This window comes from Suillus subaureus (genome assembly GCF_016647635.1).
Source record: "Suillus subaureus strain MN1 chromosome Unknown BJ212scaffold_25, whole genome shotgun sequence".
NCBI lineage: Eukaryota > Fungi > Basidiomycota > Agaricomycetes > Boletales > Suillaceae > Suillus > Suillus subaureus.
The window spans coordinates 511,586-532,103 of record NW_024538581.1 but is presented as its reverse complement, the minus strand read 5'-3'; the positions used below and the strand labels follow the sequence as shown (position 1 = coordinate 532,103).

At 47.8% G+C, this 20,518-nt stretch overlaps 8 protein-coding genes across 8 annotated transcripts; 4 read left to right on the top strand and 4 right to left on the bottom strand.

Annotated features, from left to right (window-relative positions):
• Window positions 1-1,264: 1,264 nt before the first annotated feature.
• On the bottom strand, window positions 1,265-2,419 carry BJ212DRAFT_1369017 (uncharacterized protein). The gene is made up of 4 exons (XM_041336207.1): window positions 2,300-2,419; window positions 2,146-2,244; window positions 1,791-2,097; window positions 1,265-1,738 (listed from the first exon to the last, which is right to left on the bottom strand). The coding sequence occupies exons 1-4, from the start codon at window positions 2,355-2,357 to the stop codon at window positions 1,378-1,380; spliced, it is 825 nt and encodes a 274-aa protein (XP_041190945.1). The 5' UTR covers window positions 2,358-2,419; the 3' UTR covers window positions 1,265-1,377.
• A 102-nt stretch (window positions 2,420-2,521) lies between these two features.
• Window positions 2,522-4,801, top strand: BJ212DRAFT_1369012 (uncharacterized protein). The gene is made up of 6 exons (XM_041336206.1): window positions 2,522-2,821; window positions 2,886-3,315; window positions 3,371-3,374; window positions 3,499-3,825; window positions 3,869-4,332; window positions 4,390-4,801. Exons 1-6 carry the CDS (start codon window positions 2,713-2,715, stop codon window positions 4,478-4,480), a joined length of 1,425 nt encoding a protein of 474 aa, XP_041190944.1. The 5' UTR covers window positions 2,522-2,712; the 3' UTR covers window positions 4,481-4,801.
• A 114-nt stretch (window positions 4,802-4,915) lies between these two features.
• BJ212DRAFT_1448076 (2-nitropropane dioxygenase) lies at window positions 4,916-6,230 on the top strand (the record flags this gene model as incomplete). The annotated part of the gene is made up of 6 exons (XM_041338492.1): window positions 4,916-4,982; window positions 5,034-5,140; window positions 5,202-5,297; window positions 5,346-5,486; window positions 5,536-5,939; window positions 5,990-6,230. The coding sequence occupies 6 exons, from the start codon at window positions 4,916-4,918 to the stop codon at window positions 6,228-6,230; spliced, it is 1,056 nt and encodes a 351-aa protein (XP_041190943.1).
• Window positions 6,231-6,461: 231 nt separating this feature from the next.
• On the top strand, window positions 6,462-8,428 carry BJ212DRAFT_1482978 (uncharacterized protein; the record flags this gene model as incomplete). Its single annotated transcript, XM_041340531.1, has 11 exons — window positions 6,462-6,623; window positions 6,669-6,947; window positions 7,008-7,160; window positions 7,207-7,275; window positions 7,329-7,460; window positions 7,513-7,635; window positions 7,686-7,754; window positions 7,804-7,896; window positions 7,953-8,133; window positions 8,192-8,319; window positions 8,372-8,428. The coding sequence occupies 11 exons, from the start codon at window positions 6,462-6,464 to the stop codon at window positions 8,426-8,428; spliced, it is 1,446 nt and encodes a 481-aa protein (XP_041190942.1).
• Window positions 8,429-8,508: 80 nt separating this feature from the next.
• On the bottom strand, window positions 8,509-9,899 carry BJ212DRAFT_439727 (uncharacterized protein). The gene is made up of 3 exons (XM_041343208.1): window positions 9,737-9,899; window positions 8,725-9,681; window positions 8,509-8,669 (listed from the first exon to the last, which is right to left on the bottom strand). Exons 2-3 carry the CDS (start codon window positions 9,667-9,669, stop codon window positions 8,646-8,648), a joined length of 969 nt encoding a protein of 322 aa, XP_041190941.1. The 5' UTR covers window positions 9,670-9,681; window positions 9,737-9,899; the 3' UTR covers window positions 8,509-8,645.
• Window positions 9,900-13,426: 3,527 nt separating this feature from the next.
• Window positions 13,427-15,524, top strand: BJ212DRAFT_439583 (uncharacterized protein). The gene is made up of 3 exons (XM_041343207.1): window positions 13,427-14,197; window positions 14,251-14,518; window positions 14,578-15,524. The coding sequence occupies exons 1-3, from the start codon at window positions 13,540-13,542 to the stop codon at window positions 15,032-15,034; spliced, it is 1,383 nt and encodes a 460-aa protein (XP_041190940.1). The 5' UTR covers window positions 13,427-13,539; the 3' UTR covers window positions 15,035-15,524.
• A 958-nt stretch (window positions 15,525-16,482) lies between these two features.
• Window positions 16,483-17,904, bottom strand: BJ212DRAFT_439770 (uncharacterized protein). Its single transcript, XM_041343210.1, has 3 exons — window positions 17,823-17,904; window positions 16,875-17,767; window positions 16,483-16,811 (listed from the first exon to the last, which is right to left on the bottom strand). The coding sequence occupies exons 2-3, from the start codon at window positions 17,748-17,750 to the stop codon at window positions 16,617-16,619; spliced, it is 1,071 nt and encodes a 356-aa protein (XP_041190939.1). The 5' UTR covers window positions 17,751-17,767; window positions 17,823-17,904; the 3' UTR covers window positions 16,483-16,616.
• A 25-nt stretch (window positions 17,905-17,929) lies between these two features.
• BJ212DRAFT_1433626 (uncharacterized protein) lies at window positions 17,930-19,236 on the bottom strand. Its single transcript, XM_041337713.1, has 2 exons — window positions 18,301-19,236; window positions 17,930-18,252 (listed from the first exon to the last, which is right to left on the bottom strand). Exons 1-2 carry the CDS (start codon window positions 19,138-19,140, stop codon window positions 18,229-18,231), a joined length of 864 nt encoding a protein of 287 aa, XP_041190938.1. The 5' UTR covers window positions 19,141-19,236; the 3' UTR covers window positions 17,930-18,228.
• Between the last annotated feature and the right edge of the window lie 1,282 nt (window positions 19,237-20,518).

The window sequence follows — 20,518 nt, the reverse complement described above, 5'->3', positions numbered from 1 at the left end:
TATCCTAACTCTACGAGGTTCTGCTCCCATAGATCGCGCCATCAGGCACATGATTTCTAACACAAGTCTTGACCAACTTGTCTGATCTACCCACTGCCTAACTCCAAGGTTCAAGTGGCCTGATCCGAGGAGCAGTTCCAGCAGGACCCCGACCGGAGTGCCTGACTCTTGTTGCCTCCCTGCGATATACTCGCGAGTTTACAGTGATATTATGTCAAGTCGTGGCACAACTATTGTTTTGCAAATTCAGTTACTGGTTTGTAGATTTGAATCCGCTCCAAGGCACGACGTTCATATATCATATGCATGTGTTCAGGTTCAGTTGGTTCAGTCCGCGAGGACCACGAGCAACTGCCACATCGCTTACTATATATACATCCATTTGAGAAGCTACAGAAGACCGCAGATCATTGTCATCGGGCGGTCGAGGACGTGCCGCTTCGATCACGAACAAGCATTGACGATTCGTTAAAACAGCTGCATCATCATGATGGTCACCTGCCACTGCGGTATATTAAATACCTCATACCCTGTGTATCACAGGAATGCGCCCACAGCTGGGTGACATTTCCGTTGGCCAGCCTACTAGGCATAAATCATGAGGTTAAATCTCGGCGACCGTATCTGGAGGTGACTACAATGACACGTGACGCGGAGTGTGGGTGGCCGGGTCCTGTTCCTGTGGAGATACCATGATTATAACGATACCTAGTACATATTCCCTAGAGAGCCCTTTATAGACGAAGGAAGATAATCGTTTCTTCTAAACGATACCGCAACGTATACATATCGGAGTCACCGGTCTGCACTTTCGTCGACGTGCCGTCTTAAACGGCGACAAGAACGGCGGACTAGCGTGCTTCACACCGGGGCATTCGCAACCTCAAGGATGGGGGGACAGGACAGGAGGTATGCATTATCCTACATCGAGTCTCGATGGACAAACAAAGAAGGTCGCCAAGAGTAAGTGTTTAGCTTTCTCAGGCGAGGAAAAAATGGATGACAGTTACGGATCTCCGAGTCCGAGTCCACTGGTTGCATGAGTGAACCATTCGGAAGTACTTATCTTTCAATGTCAATCTCGATGGTCCACGCGTTCACGCACGATATCAGACTCCTTATCCACGCCACTTAAAGCTTGAAGTATGCATGTTAGAAGCTTCATAGTTTGCATTAATAACTCACCATGTGATCGATGGCAGCATTAAGCCCCTTGTCCACCCAAGAATAAATATAATGTGTCCCATTGTGTGGGACAACCCAATTAAATGGCAAGCATATATTATCATTGCAAAAAATATCAATACATGTGCATCAGCATCTACAGTGTACAAAGAAGTGAGAGGACATGATGCGTGTGGTCTTGGCTGGATGATTTCACTGACAGCAGATTCCGTGACTCAGACACTCTTCACAACCTTCGCATTGTTCAAGCATCTGAATCTGCAATCCTGGGCCAATGTCCGAATGTCTCGCGCGCCGCTGACGCTTAACGAATCGAGGAGGAGGATCGTGAGACCGTTCGTGCTGCGATGATGAAGCCACGCTTGACCTGGGAAGTGCACGCTTCATGCGTAAAGGTACAGCTTCGAGTACATCAGGGAGCTCTTCGAGCTTCACAGCTGACTTCACAGCAAAGGAAGGATGTTCTTCTTGACGGAAGGAAATGCGCGAGTTATCGACGCTCTCCCTGCCTTTGCGTTTTCGCCCGTCAGGAGATGTCTGGGATAGAGTTGAACTAGTGCGAGTCAGCGACAGGATACAAGAAAGTTCATTTGTAGACAACGTACCGATCCAGGAATTCTCTTTCTAAAGCATCATACTTCACCTGCAGCCGGTTGGTGGCTTCCCGAGCAGCCTGGGCTTCCAAACGAGCGTCCTTCTCACTTACGGCATACTGACGGGAAGCTGCCATGTATGCCTCACATCTCTCCATCAGAGCAACACGGTCCCTACTCAACGCAGCGACGCTTGTTTTGAGTTGCTCGATCTCAGCGACCAACGGAGCAGGAGAAGCAATGTCTAAGTATAACTTGCGTACGCTGGGAGCCATGAAGTCATGGTATTTTTTGGGAACAAAAGATAGATCAGGCATAGCTGCGTGATAGTCTGAGCAAAGAGTGCCTTAGGCGATATGAAACGCACCAATATGGAATATGCTTCGACACGATGGGCACGAAGATTTCAAAGCATCGTTTCCGGAATTTATATGGGCGCGTAGGCATTTTTCACAGTGAACGTGACCTAGATGGCGTGGACAGGTCATCACATCTGAAGTCTGAGTCGGAATAGGGCTGACCACACGGAATGCAGACAGGCTTTTTAATCTCCTCTAAACAAATTCCACACTCAGCCATGTTAGAGCAGTCTGTCAGACGTTTAGTAGTAAGGACGAAACTTGGATTGAGAGAGATTCATTGTCATGAGACAAGCTCAAGTACGAAATTGGACAAACGCGTCCACAACCACGTGACCGCGTCTTGCTTGGCAACACGACAAAATTCAAATACTTAAGGACTGCTCGGGACAGCTACCAGCGTTAACGACAGCCTACAACAGTTCTGGCTGCGTCTCTAGAGCATCAACGGGGTCTTCCTGGACCCGCTGGTTTAAAAGCAGTGCCTTAAATCATTGAAGCAACTGAATTCTGATCATTTCTGGTGGACAAGGGCTCCATCACGATCATTTTGATATTCATATTGCCTGCAGTGCATGTCTAATTCTTTGCGCTCTCCTTCCCGTCCGCTCTCAAGATCTTCTTCGCGTGGCTCCTTGCGTTCTGTACGCGCTTCAAGCCCCTCAATACCAAAAAACGATACAGGTATTACTCCTTCACCTGTCAATTCAGACTTCATTCAAGCATCTCGGTTCGTTCTATTTCATAGTGGCTGTTCGTAATCAAATGTCGACCTTGAAGCACTCTATTCGACATCAACAGGCACAGTTGCACAGTTTGGAAAATATCATTTTGCGTGGATCACGTCCGCTACCACCTGGCTTCATGGCACCCTCTCATTCTCCACATCCCTCGTCGGAGGATGTCTTGGATATAAGCCCTTGTCCTGTGTCATATACCACGAGCTTTTCGACTCCAAAAATGCAACGTCGCTCCAGTTTTGATGTTCTGCAAGGCCTCGCTGGTCGCGAATCAAATCTTCCACTCCCGAGGCGAGAAAGCGCGACACCAATATTGAGACGTGATGGAATCCGCGAGGGTATCCCCATGGATTTTGGTGGCAGTCCTGGACATGCAGTAAACACTAAGCGGATGTCTAGTCCAACGCGTACACTAAGTCGTATGTCACTCGCGCCTTTGTTGCCTCGTTATACTAACATCTTCTCGTTTTAGGGATACCTGTAGCTTCCGTAGGTCAGTCTTTCTTTCCCTCCCCTGTAACCAGGATTTCCCTCATTGTGAACGCGGTGACTCAATGCTATTAGGGAATGCCCGTGCGTTAGCCGACGATGGTCTCTCTCCAGCACTTAACTCCCCGCCAGTCAATTTTACCAATTGACGCTCATGCTGGCAATAACTCAGACAATTTGAATGCCTCCACTTCTTCGCTACAAGCTCCATCATCTCCCAATAGACGTATCTCTCTTACACCTGGGGGGACAACCAAAGTTTTGGCAGATCTTCAGGCCGGTGTTATAAACGCTCGCAATGCCTTGGAAAATACCAAGTCTCAACTTCGTCTCTCACAGCGGACCGTCGCGCAATTAACACGACAGACCGAGGATCTGAAAGAAGGTCGAGAACGTCTCAGACTAGAAAATGAAGGTCTTAACAATGTTGTAGCGAGAAAGGAGAGGTTGTTGCAAGAGGTTAGTCTGCCTTGTCTTAATTTCTCCTACTGACCTGTTGCAGGTTCTTGAGCGGGCCCGGAAGGCTGAAGCTGAGGCAGCAACCTTAAAATCTCAACTGAAAACGGAGACTGCGACCTCCAAAAAGTCTCTTCGCGAGATGGAATCAGCTCTCGCTGAATCAACGGCCCTTTCCCAGAAGGCTGAACGCGAGTACATTACATTGCGCGACAGCATCAAGAGCATGACCGAGAGTTGGAAACATGATACCGATAGACTTCGTGAAGAGATGCGGAAGCGCGAGGACAAGCTGAAAAAAGAAGCCGAATTGGTTGGTAAGAAGTATAAGCTTCTCGCAGATGAGATGAAGGAGGCGCAGCGTCAGCAAGCTTCCGTGAAGGATCTCAAAAACGAAGACCAGAAAATAAGGAAAGAGGTCGAAGAAGAGTTCCGCGAGGAGATTATAAAACTGAAGGCACGGGTTGAACTTCAATCTCATCAAAGTGATGGGGCAGTAGAGACTGCGAAGTACGCAATATTTCTTTCTTGCCCCACATCTTGGTCTTACAAAATTTGTTCAAACAGATCCTTGTCGTGCGAGCTGGCTCGTCTCCGTCGCTTGATGCAGTCTGGTGCCAAGTCCCCTCCACCTGACACCGAAAACCCGCCTCCCTAATCTAGATCTCCTTTCGTTGCGTCGTCTGGCTGTCCAGGGGGCCGTATTCACTGACATGGACATCCATCTCATGTATATCATGCACATTCATTCGCACTTTGCATACACACCCTTCTAGCCTTGCTGTCATATACCCACCAAGATAACTTCAGATATGATTTGTACATGGTGCATGATTTTCACTCCTTTACTGTGCCGCATTTAGTTCTCGCCCAAGTCGTTCCCTTAAGCGGTAGTAATGACAAGGTTTCAATTTTACATGGACCAATATTCGGCTACTTATAACCGGAGGCATAACATTTCCGAAATACTACATGCACATGATTACTGTATTGCATAACCCGAGGTGGTTGCCGGTCCTTGTTATTGATTCAAATAAGTTTCACGTCGTCGCCCTCTGAAATTCTTTATCTCTCTCCTCTACCATCTCGAACGATGTCTGTGATCATCTCTACACCAATAACCGAGCTTTTTGGGATCAAACATCCCATATTGTTAGCAGGTCCGCATCATAATTCTAGTATTATCCTCAGGGAATTTTATAACTTTGTAGGCATGAATGTGGCAGCTGGTCCGGAACTAGCAGCCGCAGTGACGAATGCAGGAGGACTTGGTGTTATTGGTGGACACGGTTATACCCCAAAGGTACTCAGGCAGCAGGTGCGTATCGCTGAGAGAGTTGAGCTCATATGGTCACTTAAATACGACGCCACTGCATCAGATTCAAGCTATTAAGAAGGACTTGAAGGATCCAAATGCACCATTTGGGGTTGACCTACTTATCCCTCAGGTCGGCGGGAATGCAAGGAAAACAAACGCAAGTCGGATGCTACGTGTCAATTCTCCCGCGCTAAATCCTTTACAGTATGATTACCAGAATGGGAAACTAAACGAGCTCGTTGATATCATCATTGAAGAGAAAGCATCTCTTTTCGTTTGCGCTGTCGGTGTACCACCACAGCATGTAGTCGATAAATTACATACCGCTGGTATACCCGTCATGAACGTAAGTTTCTTCTTATATTATGACGGCAACGTACTTCACTATGCCCTAGATGGTCGGACATCCCAAGCATGTCCCGAAAGCGCTTGCGATGGGAGTTGATCTAATTTGTGCTCAGGCCGGGGAAGGCGGTGGTCACACAGGCGATGTCCCCGCATCGGTCCTTATTCCTGCGGTCGTTGACGCATGTCGTGGACATGTCTCTCCGCTGACGAAGAAGCCGGTGTACGTCATCGGCGCTGGTGCTGTGTACGACGGGCGCGGACTCGCCGCAAATTTAGCATGGGGAGCACAAGGTGTCTGGGTAGGCACCAGGTTCGTTGCATCCACGGAAGCAAATGCGCCCAAGGCACACAAAGATGCGCTCGTAACCGCAGGATACGAGGACGCCATTACGACTCTCATTTTTACCGGTCGGCCCCTCCGAGTCAGGAGAACGCCCTACGTTGAGGACTGGTATGTTTCCACCTTGTTGATAATTGGTTTCGTTTCAATGTGTCTTTCAGGAATAACAATCGCCAGGCGGAGATTAAGGAACTCACATCCAAGGGTATTATTCCTGCGACTTGGGACATTGAACAACACCCAGAGAAGTCGCTGCAGGCTAGAACATTCTTAATAGGAAGAGTGGCAGCACTCATCAATGATGTGCTGCCTGCTCAGCAGATTGTGGATACGATGGTGTCAGATGCAGTGAAGATACTGCAGCACGGCGCTTCGCTAGTGTCGACTAAAGCAAAGCTATAGGTTACTTAGATATGTATTTGTTCAAGCGCCTGCATAGTGTGAACATGACTTTTCTTTGTCTTGAAGTTTTATGCGCGGACAGGCTTGCCCGATCATGTATTACTCCCGTCCCCGGATCGCGCATGTACACGTGTTGGCACCACGTGATTCGTTGTATGGGCGCGACGTATAACCAATGTCATTCATCCGCAAAGCATCATTCCTCTTGCGCAGTGCGAACTGAAAACGCCAATGGCCACACCTAGTGCTGAAAGAGTACGGCAAGCCACCACGAAGCTATTAGAAGAAGCTCGTGCCAAGGGGAAATTGAGGCATGTTATGCCTTTGGATCCGTATCCTGTAACTTTGTTGCGACTTATGCCCACTGTAGCAAGCTCACTGTACGCATTGTGCGTGAGAGGCTGGAGGAAAGCCTCGACCTCTCACCTGGGACTTTAGACTGCAAAAGCGTACAAGACGTCTATCAAGAAAACGGTCGTCGACTATCTGGCAAGGCAAAGTTCACAGCCGTGTTCTCCTAATGCTAACGCTATCCTCCTGAAGGACAAGGCTTCAACGCCACCGAATGAAGCAGATGGTGAAAAGAGCCTGCCAAAACCCTCAAAGAAACGCAAGGTAGGGGCCGATGAAGAGCTTGTCAAACCTCGCAAAGGCGCTTCTAAGCCCAAGACGTCGCCCGGGAAGAGCAAGAAAGGAAAGCAGGTGCCCAAGTCATCTGTGAGCTTATGTGACGTTCCTTTGTGTCCGGCCACTTCAACTCCCTTCTGTTACCTCTAGGTTATTGTGGACTCTGAAGCGTCCAAAATATCTGAAGACGAAGTTCCAGCTAGGAAGAAGCAGGTTAAACCTCCGAAAAATAAGGCTGCATCAGAACTGCAGAGTGAGGGTGAGCATGACGACGAGTATGAAGCGAAACCTTCTGGCTCCAAAGTATGTGCGATTCCTTCAAGATACCTACGTCACTAATGGCATACAGCGCTCTCAAAAAGCATCCAAAACCAAGAAGTCGACCAGCAAAGTCGCTGTGAAGGAACATAAATCAGCTGTAAGTTGAGATTCATTATCTTGCGACTGGTCTTCTTTATTTACTACGTACAGTCTACTGTCGAGTCTTCTGGGGATGAGGCTGATGCTAAGCGTCCATCCGAATCTGTTGTGACGTCTCTAAAGAAAGAAATGCCGTCACCTAAGAAATCGCCTTCAAAGGAGAAGCCTCTATCCAAACCTAAGGTTAAACATATTTCTCTCACTTCTGTACTCTGTGAAATGTTCTCTTCACTAGTCGTCCACCAAGCAAAATGCGAAACATGAGGCAGACGACGAGTTCGAACATGGAGCGAGTTCTTCCACCTCAAAGCCTCAGGAACCCGTCGTTCTGAAACATGCACGTCCCCACAGCGAACCTGTATGTCCCATCTTTATGACCTCCGTTTCACAAAATTAACAAGCAACTAGGAGAACGACTCCGATGTGTCAGTGGTCATCGATGAACCCCCGAAGAAAAGAAGGAAGAAACAGGAAAAGGTTTTTGACTCTCCAATCGGCATTCTATGCTACTCCTGATAATGTATAGGATTCAAACAAGAAAGCCCTAACAGAACGTAAGAAGACACAGAAGAGCAACATAGGAGGGTCTAAGGATGATGAGACTGTCTCCAAACTCAAGGTAGGAGCGTCTCTTCTATTTCACATATGCAAAACGCGGTCTGATTTTTTGCTTAGGCTATAGTGGTTGCTTGTGGCGTGCGCAAGATGTGGAAGAAAGAATTCGCAGATTTGGACACACCGTCAGGGCAAATTAAACGGCTGAAGGAAATCCTCAAGGATTTAGGGATGACAGGTCGTCTCACTCTGGAGAAAGCAAAGACCATTAAAGCAGAGAGAGAACTCGCACAGGAACTTAGTGTGTACTCTGAACCACTCACATTGCAAACCAAACTTATGGTCACGTTGTGTATTAGGGGATGTGCAAGATTTCGCAGAGGCGGAACGCCGGCGAGAGACGAGGAAAGAAAAGGGGGTATCGGAGGATGAACAATCAGGATCAGGAAGTGACGATGAGGACGAGGGCCCGCCAGTCAAGAGGAAGGTTTGTGAATCATTTCCTACGTTCTTGTCTCCGGGATCACAATTTTTCTTAGAAAACTGCGGGCGCGAGCATTCTAGCCTTTTTGGGGGACCAGAGTGACGACGAATAACCTGATGGTTTACTTCTCACATCTCCTTGATATCTCTTCTTGATTCCTATGTAACTTCCCACTGACTTTATGTTTTGTACTGTGTGCACTTTGACTAAGACTGTCAATGCCACTGACTGTGGTCACTGGTGTTTAGATTTCTCTCCAAAATAATTCAGAAGCGTAACATCAAGTTGGGATAATGGTTTGTTGTCTTCTGCTTAGTGACGGGTGACGGTTAGAAGTCAATCTCTAATTCGATCTGTCAACGAAGTTGTTTAGAAGTTTTGCTATGCCTATACAAAGATACTACGTACCGAAGCAGTTGCTTTCTCGACCTCAAGGGCGAGTAAGTCGCCAAACTCTTCCATATTCGCTTTGACCACGACAGAGCAAATAGCACAGCCCTCATTTCTGACCTTCTGTATCGTCTTTTCTGCCTCCAACTTCACGATAGCGCCAGAAGGGGTATCCCTCAACAATTCGAACGTTTCATCCATATAAGTAGCCCACCAAGAGAGCGGAGCCATTTCCCACAACATGAATTTGGCACTCCGTGCGCATGTGCAGTTGGTGGTGATGTAGGAGTTGGGGCCGGGGCCGTGCCGTCGTCCCGAGACCACAGATACCAACCAATGATTACGGTTTGAGATACCATAATGGTTCATCACCCAATTGAAGTTGAGCAGCAGTGGTGCTACTGCGATGCTACACTTCTTATGGTACGTGAGCAAAGCGAGAAGGTCAGACGCGGTGATCATTTCGATCTCTGCAAACCATGTGGGAATCAAGGGCTGTCGTAGGGTATATCTAGCAGCGGTGATAGTTTCATGCTTGAGCCCTGCGTTCCGGGCGATTGCGAAGCAGCGAAGAGCCTCTGCCTCGAGAACCTTGGGACTAGCTAGAGCCTGACAAACTTTCCTCTCTATCAGGTTCAGCGAATACTTCCTCGCAACCCCGAGGATAGCTTTAATGTCTTTCAGGCTCTCGAGCGAGGGATCTTCTGCCAATGTGGAGGGGTAGCAGAATCTGAGGAAAGTGTCTAGTGTTTTACTATCTTCCTGTACGGAAATGACAGGGAGATCATCATTTGAATCGTCATTTGTCCCGGCTGCTGGCTGGGGGAGTTCAAACATAGTCTCAAAGAACGGGGAGGCGAGAGTGAGAAAAAGCTTGAAGACACGGAAATCGACCCCATCTGAGGACCGTAGGATAATGTCAGCTTTTGGGTGGTCAAAGGGCGATGATGCACAGGTGGACATAATCGTTGAAAACTACGACAAGATGTTTGTTCCATCAGCAGAGATTTTGACATGGATTCGTACTCACTCGAGAATGCAATTTTTTAAGAGCTTCAAATAAACTCTAGATGCGAGTGTTGGGATGGGAGGACTTACAGATAGGTACCTACCTATATAGTATTGTAATCGAATCCTCGATAGTCCCTTGCATGCCGCAGGGCAGCGGGTAGCCTGGATTGGACTTACCCACTGATGGTACATCGAGGTAGGATTCAATATTCAATGAGGCTTACCAGAATATTGATGTCCAAATCAATCAGGTGATAGTTTCACTGCACAACATGTGTAGTTGCAACGTGCCGCCACAGCAAAGAAGTTTGAAGAGCATGGGAGTGCGGCGCCTATCATTATATGTTAGTCACGACTGTCATAAAAGGAAGTCCCTAAAATGATAAGCATAGGGTTCGGAAGATGCGCGTAGTTCCTGTTCTGATCGCCCAATCTGCGCAGCATCAAGCAGTGGAGTAAACATGAAGATAACACACGGAACGCGCCTTGATAGTAGGCGCTCAAATAAACCCTTGCCCAGCTTCCTTCTCGACAATTCAACAATGCTTGGCTTAACACGTCCTTGTGAAAGATAGGACCTCGCCATAGCAAGCAACCCCTGCTCCTGTGGGTTAGGTTTGAATATCTCTTAACAGGCTTCCCGTGAGCGTTTTCTATGCGCTTCCATTGAAAAGGGTTGACACAGGGTCAGAACCATTGGCAATATTCGTTTCTGCAGGATTGACCGTCCTAATATCCCAGAAAGCTGCTGTCGCGTTACGCGCACTGATTCATTAGTCCATACGCCCAAGGGCAGACGATGTCTTCCACTATGATTGAGATGCAAGAGACATCGGTAATAACGCCCTCCTCCCCCATCATCGAAACACGAGAGGCGTTAGCAATAACACCTTCTTCCCCCATCAGCGAGACACAAAAGATGGCAGGGATAATGCCCCACCAAACGTTGCGAGACCATACCGAGTGGGTACGAGGTGTTGTGCACCTGCCTGATGGACAACGAGTTATCACATGTTCGAATGACGGCTCGCTCCGACGGTGAGATCTGGAGAGCGGTTTACAGATTGGCGATGACTGGCGAGACCAGGAAGATGGAGTGGGAGTTATCACCATGGCATTGTCTCCCAGAGGTGACATTGTTGCAAGCGGTAGCGGAGATGGGACAGTTAGGTTGTGGAACACCGAGACCGGGAAGGTCATTATAAAATGGACGGGCCACACAAGGAGCGTGTGGTCTGTGAGCTGGAGCCCGACTGGTGAGCGAGTTGTGAGTGGATCAGAAGACGGCACTGCAAGGGTCTGGGATGTCGAGACCGGCGAAACTACTATGTTTGGTCCAATCAAGACGGCACACAGATTTGTATACGCTGTGAGCTACTCGCCAAATTCCAAACAGATCGCGACCGGTGGATACAAGAAGAACGCAGTGCAAATCTGGGATGCTGACACAGGAGAGCTGCTCTCGACAATCGAACACAGTCGACCAGTTTACAGTATGACTTGGACGTCGGATGGAAAGAAGTTTATCTCCGGATCAGACGTTGGCTCAATTAGGATATTCAACTTCGACCCAGTCCAGTCCGAGTGTCGCCAGGTCGCCATTCTCGAACGTCACCACCATGCTGTATTCGCCATCTCTCTGTCTCACAATGTACCGTCTCCTTGCAAGTGCTTCACGCGATCGAACAGTGCGTCTGTGGAATCTCGATACAAACCTACCTGTCGGTGAACCCCTCCGCCACGAAGCTGGCGTGTATTGTGCAGCTCTTTCCGCTGATGGAAAGCTGCTCGTAACAGGTTTCAATGACTACAATGCATACGTGTGGGACATCCATGCCATCCTAAAAGAGATTGGTCTTGATGATCTATTGTCCAATGTGAGTGTGAATACGTCGCCCACTCTAATACTAAAAGTGTTCGTTCTTAGCCACCAAAAGATGAATCAAAAGTATGCATCATATTATGGCTCTTGAATAACGGAGCGCACTAATCTCCAACTTGTAGGATATAGCTGACAAGTCGTTTTTGGAGGTATGTGACGTGTTTGTCAACATCTTCGATGCTGGTAAACTTGACATTCCAGGCCGATGCTACGGGACAGCTCGAGGATGCCTATGAACCGCAGGGCTTTTTTGACGGCGTGCAAGGATATGTTCATGTGGGTCGTTATCATATCAGTTGGTTGGCTCCTGCGCTGACCTCCATGCTCTCAGTACTCCACAACGCGCCATGCCCATGCTCAGCCCTCTGCACGTCGTCGCAGCAGTACTCTCGCCTCCTTAGGGTCGCGTCCACGTGTGGCCCTTAATAGGCTCTCCTCGCTCTTCCAACACTCTTCTTCCATCGGCCACGATGCAACACAACTTCGACAGCGCTCTAGGCAAGGTTCCTCCCGCCGACCCCCTGTCGTGGAAGTTGCGGCCGCCAAGGACAAAAGGGTATTTTACTTGCTTGGCTATTCCTCCGGCGCTCATGTATCTTGTAGACTTTATATGTTGCTCCACCACGTACTAAAAAGAGCAAGATTATAGTCACTCAGACCCAAGTACAGCAAGAAGTTCAAAACCGACCTGTAGCATCATCATCACCATCACGCCATGCAACTACTGCCGCCGGTGAAATGTCCACGACACCTATAACTGCAGCTGACACCGCCACAACACCTGCCGTCGCCAAATCCACCCCTTGGTGGATTCGTATCGTGTTATTCGCCTGCTGCACGTCTGTTGATCGTGCTAATGGCCACCGCTAATCAAAAGGCAGCTGCTTGTAATTTCAAACACCATCCTTGCATTTTTCTTTTATGTCTTCTACTATATAGTCGAGTTTTTTTTCTCAGTGTCGTTATTAGGTTGATCAATTTCTGTACTGACGTTTTCTGTTTTACTTATTCCTAGTTTCATGTACTTTTGCCGTGAGTGCAAGAATCCCTTTGTTTTTAACTAGCAGGCACGACTCGCCCGCTTTCAATGCAATTGTCGGTTCTGCCACAGTCCGAATCCAGCAATGAATAAATGCTATGATGTTACACACATGTAGAGTTCAGACTCGTAAAGGATGTCTGGTTCATGTTATGACAAGGCCGCTTTATCAACATTTAGGGGAAGGTTCGTGACTCATGAAACCGTATGGAGCCTCGTGGTGGTGATAAGTAAGTTCTTTACCCTCATGCACACAGGGCGCAGGCTTCGAATTGGTGGCCATTTCTTCGACTGCCAAAATTGGCAAATTTTCTTGTCCGCAACAGTAAAGAACGCTGTCAGGCTTCGAATTGGTGGTCTTCTCTTCGACAGCAACCACCAAATTTGGCGAGCTTACCTGTCCGTAAGTGTATAGAATGCAGGCTTTACGTCTGGAAGATGATTGCTTGCAATTTGACTATCGATACGACGGTATCCGATTATAATGATACTTTCAACGGATCTGGTCCACATCGCTGATCATATACGCTCTTCCCTAGCAAACAACTCATCGTCTAGTGGTAGCACCTGCGACCGAAGGCCACTCTGCTGGAGAAAAACCTAACGATCTTCTTTAGTCTAAGAAATTCAACATCACTGATATTAAGCAAGGCGCGCTCAAGTGGAATATACTCGGTGATAAGTAAGTACTTTACAGCATATAGGGCGCGGGTTTTACGTCTGGTCCTTCTCTTTATAGACTATCATGATTCATCATTGATCATGGAACTATTATTCACTTGACCATGGATATGATGGGATCCGATTATCATCATGGGCTGTTAGCTTTAAAACGCGTCTGGTCGATATCCCTGATCTTCCGTACCCTCTGAGCAGCAAACAAGTCACTCATCGTCTAGCGATGCCATCGGCAATCAAGGACCACACTGCTGTAGAGAAATCTGAAGATCTTCCCTCAATCTTGTCCAAGAAATTCAACATCTCTGATGTCAAACAAGACGCGCTCAAGTGGAATAAGGAGTGGGAGGCGGCGATCGCATCGTCGACTGCGGCAGACGTCCTTAAGGAGATATCTCATTTCCTGGATGATTCTTTCTTTACTCCTGATGACATCGAGTTCTTCCACCAGGATCTTCGCCGCGTCCAAGATCATGTAGCTGAAATCTTGCGTAGCCTGTTTAACGAAGGTCACTTTGACACCATCTGGTTGTTGTTGAATGCCGCTGAGCAGAGGAGACATATCCTCGAAGGCCTGAAGGGGGCATCTGAAGCACCTACGCTTTGGGGGCAAGATTGTCGTGCTCTTTGCCCAGAGGTTACAGTATCGAACTTCTTAACGCAGGGCGGGAAGAGCTTCGTCGACTTTCTCACTCGTGTCTTGGAGATATCCGAGTCGTCCACTAAACCAGCATTCCTACCAAACTCATGGTGGGAACAGGCGTCGAACCTGCCAAATCCATGGTGGGGACAGGCCTCAGATGTTTCACCTCGAAAACAGGTATCTCAAAGTACAAAGGTTTTGTTCGAAGTCGCGACCATCAATAGGAATAAGTTTATCGGTGAGTGTTTCCCGCTCTCAGAACATCGTGTAAGTCTAACAGTCAATGAACAGCGCATTTTGTCATGTCCTCAGCATTGTCGATCGTAGGTGACATCACCAATCGTAGCGAGGGGATGAAAGGAGCTCTGCACATCATGGAGAATACCGAGGGATACATCGCTCGATCTTTAGCAGGGGTCAAAACGACTCTCAGGGATAAACCTCTTATCCGCTGCGAAAACTGCACGAAGACGCCAGAAGACATCGGACAAGGTGTTCGCTTCATGGTGTGTAGTGTCTGCAAAACAAAACTCAAATTCGAGGTACACTATTGTTCTCAGTGGGTAGTAGTCCTTTGATCCCGCGTTTATAATTCCCTCATGATGCTACATTCGCTAGATCCTGCCAGAAGCAAGACTGGTCTCTTCACAAGCAAGCTTGTGGTAAGAAACCGGTGTCGAAGGGTCTGAGCGGAACCAAGGGAGACTCCCTTTGGGCATTCGGCGACTCCAATCCCGCCGTCGACATGATTCGCAACCTCGGCAAGAAGAAGGGTCATCACCTCACAAGCCTCAGAGACGTCGGCGTAAATCCCTGTAAGGGTAAACGTTCCCCTGCTGCGGAGCGTCAAGCCGAGATGCTCGAAGCTGACAGAAATGTCGATTACTTCCTCTTCACTGCGAGCGGTGAAACGGTTCGCTTTGTGATCGATGACCCAGGAGCGAAAATGGTCTTCCGGATCAACCGCGGTGTGATCATGATGCAGACTGGTGATACCGGTCTTGATGCTATGGGGGAGTACATGCTCAAAGTCATGAGCGGATATCCCGGATTGAGTCGGGACATCATCCTGTGAGGAACATGGGCCGGACACTGCCAAACAGATCGTGCAGCTGGAGCGGAAGACCCGAGAACGTGGAAAGGGTACGTTTATAGAGAGCTGGTTGAAGGATTCAACGAACGTGTTTGGGGATTGGTCTTGGCTCGGATCGCTTTGAACGTTTCGAAGTGGTACGAATTTTTTCTTGTTCAGTCATCTCCCTGATCTGCGTTCACAGTTGCTACGCATGTTTGGTATGTCAGATATTTGGGTTTCGCTCGCGGTCATCAACCATGTTCTTTATAAAAACTCAAAACGCCAGAGTTTCCTTTGTTTTCTTTTTGGGTTTTGCCTTTGTCACGACCGGTCGATAGTCTTCGAACAAGTTACGTACGGTATCCGTTGATGTCGAGCGTCGGCGACGTTCGTTTACATTTCACTATCAATTGTCGTAGTCGTCCATGTGTGTTAACGTCCAATTCAATTGGCGCTAAGTTTCGAGTCCTCCTAGATGTCCAAAGGAAAGAATCATCTCCGGATTAGACGTTGGTAGGATATTGAATCAACATGTTCGACACCGTCCGACTCGAGTCACTCGAATGTCCTCAAGGCCACCAGATCTGATCGTGTGAGTGTTTGTAGTTCTTTCAACCTCCGATCTTAGTCACCAAAATATGAATCATTTCATGGCACGACACGCTTCAGCTAGACGCTATTCAAGTGACTCGCCATTATTATCTCAAATTCTCAATTCACCGTGACGGGCTCTTGTTTATAATTTTCACGCTTTAGTTATTCAAGACCTGTCATTCCCATCTTCAGCCCTCTGCATGTCGTTGCAGTACTGTTACTTCCTTGAGGTCACGTGCATGGAGTCCTCGGCAGACGCCCCCGCCACACCCCCAATGTCTGTTTGTGTCGTAAACTTTATATGTTGCCCCACCACGTCAAAGGAGCAAAATCCAAGCTACCCAGACCCAAGGACAGCAGAGAGAAGCTCAAAACCAACTTCGAGTCAATCGTCGCACAATGAAACGCCTGTCGGCGGAACCCCACAACATATATGACTGTACCTCCCTGTCGGTAGATTCGTACCAAGGTATTCAAGTTCGCCCGTTGCGTGTCTGTTGATCACGCCGGTGGCCACCACTAATCACAAAGCAGCTGCTTGTAATTTTTGGCACCATCCGCGCAGATCCGCGCATTGTCAGTTCTCGACTTCTAATTTATTTTTCTCGGTCTCGCTGATATATTGATTGACGTGCGTTTTTTCCCTGGTTAGTATTGATTCCCCAGTTTCATGGATTGTTACCGGTGACCATGAGTGCAAGAGATCCATACCAATCTGTAGATGAATAACTCGCTTGCTTCCAGGACAATGATCAGCTGGTGCTAGCTTGTTGTCGACGCCTGGCTCGCCTTGTGGCATAATTTTCCTAGTCTCAAATCAGGTGTTTTAGAATAGCGTACACATCGATCACTTGGTAATCACGGTTCTGGCACTGAGACAGACTGAGACATGACATTCAGCTACTAAGTACATTAGTTGGTCGATGGCACCGCGGTGTTCTAGAATGTGCAGTCTGGTCTTGAGAATAGTGTTGGACCACTACTAGCACTATTTCCCAACCTGTGTGCCAATATACAACCTGAGTAGTTTTGAGAGTTCCCTCACTTTTTCTTTTTCTTCTTCCCCTTCTCGCCCTGTGTCACGGTCCGTCTGGGCCGTTGTTCCGCCCGGTGCCCCCCTAAAATTCTTTGTTGATGGAGTAACCGGAACGAAGGGTTTAAGCAACTCCATATCGAGATCAACCTTTTCAAGTCGATGTTATGAGTCTGATGTGCTGCTAGCAAACGAACAAAGCCATCAAGTTACCTTTGCCGTCAACATATCAACCTCCATACTGAAAAACTCGGCGAATCCTGTCATATTCACCAAGATATTTGAACAGCACTGCGAGCAACCAGTAGCTCGAACGCCCCGAACTGTATCACCGACCCCCACAAGGACTGTGTGGCCAGATGGCTTGTCGTACAAGGACGTCAGGGTCTTTTCCATGTAATCACTCCACCACTTCAATGGTCGTTGACCATTGAGCAAGAATCGGTTGCCGGACTCGCAGCCACAGGAACCGCTATCAATGATCCATTGATATCCTGTCGCATTCAAGCTGTAGCCGCTGGTGATCCAGGATAGATCCCTGCCCAGGGATTGTACCGATATGCCGCACCTCTGATGATAGGTAAGTAGTGCGAGCAGCTCCTTTGCCGTGATAAGGTCGATTTCCGGAACCCTCGCAGGAATGAGAGACTGGCGGAGAGTATATTCTGCAGCGAGCGTAGCTTCAATGTTCAGCTGGGCGCGCATCGCAAGCGCAAAGCATCTCAAAGGCTCTTTCTCCATGCGGCTTTTAAGCGCTTGGCGAACTTTGTGCTCAAGCGGTTTCAAAGAATATTTCCTGGCTGCCTCGAGGACAGGTATGATATCTTCAAGTTCATGCAGAGGAGGATCCTCCGCGAGAGTAGAAGGGTAGCAGAATCTGAGCCAGATGTCAAGGACTCTGTGATTTTCTTCCACGGGCACGATGGGCAGATCACCTTCGATCTGGTCTGATTGTGCCGCTTGCTCAATGATGGAGTCAAAGGACGAGGATGCGAGATTCAGAAAGAGCGTGATCACGCGAAAATCGACGCCATCTGATGATCGAAGGATAATATCTGCTCTGGCATGCAGAAATAGCGGGGCTACCATGAGAGGGTTCGTCTTTACTTGTATGAAGAGTATAGTCAAGCAAGATCTTTCTGGGCAATAAGATAAACTTACCTTTGACTATGGAGAGATCAAAATAATGATTCTGGAAGGGCAACAAAATCACGATGTGGATGAAACTCAATGAGGATTTTGCCCGAGGGTACGTTATATATATTCACCGTACGTTCATCTTACTAGAAAAGAAAGTTACTATGGAAGATCCATGGAGAAAATGAATGTTCGTAATTTTCGAGACGCATTTCTACATGACTACTAGACGGCACTAAGTAACCCCCAAGCAGAGATACCCCTTTTTCAAGTTGTAACTGTTAGATCCGAACGAGTCATGATTATGGACACTGGGGCGGTTGGATACCACACTTTGGCACAAGCTTACAGACGTGATCTGCCTGGTGACATCAATAACGTGTTTTACCACAGTATTGTATAGTGGCCTTACGGAAGAGGATAGTCACGATCAGAAGTTCATCTCCAGCTCGATCTGTTGGAGCTCTCAGGATCTGTCTGTGTTGTATAGTAAGTTACATACCGGTGTGACAGCTTCTTCGATTTTCAGAGCAAGCAAGTTGCTGAACTCCGTCATGGCTTCCTTCACCCGACCAGAGCAAGCAGCACAGCTTGCACTCCTGACCTTTTGGATTGTCCTGTCCGCTGCCGCCCTCACAGTATCACCAGATGGACTATCCCGTAACAGCTCGTATATCTCCTGCATATATGTTGTCCACCATGCAAGTGGAGCGTTATCCCAAGGAAAAAATCTATTGTCGGTACCCTCCCCACAGCAGTAGTTGTTGTAGCGCGGGTTGTCAATGCGGCCAAACAGCCAACCGCAGCCATTCAGACTGCCATAATGATCTGTCATCCATTTAAAGTCCTTCATTAAAGCTTGTACAGCGATCGCGCATTTTTTGTGGTATGTCAGCAGCGCAAGAAGGTCGGTTGCAGTGATAAGGTCGATTTCTGCAAACAACGTAGGAATTAAGGGTTGCCGTAAGTTGTATCTTGCAGCGGTGATGGTTTCATGCTTGAGCCGTGCGTTCCTTGCTATGGCGAAGCAGCGAAGGGGTTCTGTCTCAAGAACCTTGGGATTCGCCAGAGCCTGACATACTTTTCTCTCAATCAGGTCTAGTGAATACTTCCTCGCAGCTGTGAGCACAGATAAGGCCTCTGTGAGGTTGTCAAGGGAAGGATCCTCCGCCAGTGTCGATGGATAGCAAAACCTGAGAAACGAATCTAGAGTTTTACTGTCCTCAGACACAGCGATGACTGCTAAGCCATCCTTCTCCTCTTGATCGGAAGCCCCATCGGATGCCTGAGGGAGGCTGAACAATGTTTCGAATAATGGGGAGGCAAGGGAAAGGAAGAGCATGAAAACTCGAAACTCCACGCCATCAGCTGATCGTAAGATAACATCTGCTTTAGCGTGATCGAACGGGGCTGAAGCACAAGTTTCTACTGGCAACTCCACTGGCAATTCCATTGGCGATGATCTTTGTGATGTCATGAATATTTATGGCCGATCGTAGCTAATAGCAAGTTGAACTCACTAGGTAAAACTTGAATTTGTGGGATGTGCTTGTGGGATGATGAAGGGGCTCTGAGAAAGATAAGAGAATCGAATTGGCCATGCGCTGAGAGATTGCTTGTTAGGGCGCAGACCACTGAATTCGGCATTCATTGCACACACGTGTCTTCTTTGACCTCATGGCCCTTTTGTACGTTGGTGTTCAAATCAACCTGGGTATTTGCGAAGCGAGATAGTACGTGTCGGGGATTAAGAAGGAGATACGCACGAGGATAAACCATGTCGTGATATTGAAACTGGGGCTGTGGCAAGTGACAATCTGATCAGTATCTAGTGCAACAGCGCTGAGCAGACAGCCACTTTGTCAATGTAGGGTTATAGCTCAACCCCCCTCCATGTTATCAGCTTTGTTTGCTATTATTTCTGGCCTCGATCAGCAACTCATCAACTTTTTCAGATGGCTTACCTGCAAGAACATTCCTTCACCGCTTCAGCCGGATTAATCTTGTCGAATGTCAATACATCAAAGTGGACTTGAGGTGGACCGTGACGAAGTGAGTGACAGTCACGCAATGACTTATACGCGACTTAGTGAACGGCAGATTCAGAAAGGGCGACTCAAAGGTCCCTCGAGTCTTGCGGCGCCAGAACTGAAAACTAGTTAATTTAGAATAGGGGATAGCGCAAGCCGCTATAGAATGTTTCTCGACGGAGTCTTGTTAAGAGAAAAACGTCTTTTCAAACATCAAAAGTGGTCGGGGACGGACGATGTCGGCGTGTCGCACGTTCTTCCGACGCAAGTGCTGAACCTCATCTCCCATAGTCAGGCCTTGAAAAGAATGAAGTTAAACGTACTATCTTTTTCAATTTTGAACGTGGAGACAAAAAATTCATGAACATAGCTGGCAGAGATACATGGGTTTGTAAAATTGATGTTGACGTAAGTCTTACGGAACGTCTTGAGGCTTGTCTGAAATCATAGATTACCGGGTTCCGGGCTTTAGGCAATTCAGCTAGATCGAAATAGCCAAGACTCGCGCACCTAAAGCATGGATTCATAGTGACAAAGTCTAGTCGGTGAGAAGCAGAAAGTCAAGGAAAAAGGTATCGGGCCTTGCCAACGACGGATGATGCTATGACTGATATCACTATCAAGAATCCATGTTTATGAACAAGATAAAAGGTTGTGACAGACATGTGAGTAGAAATACCTGGCTTGCTT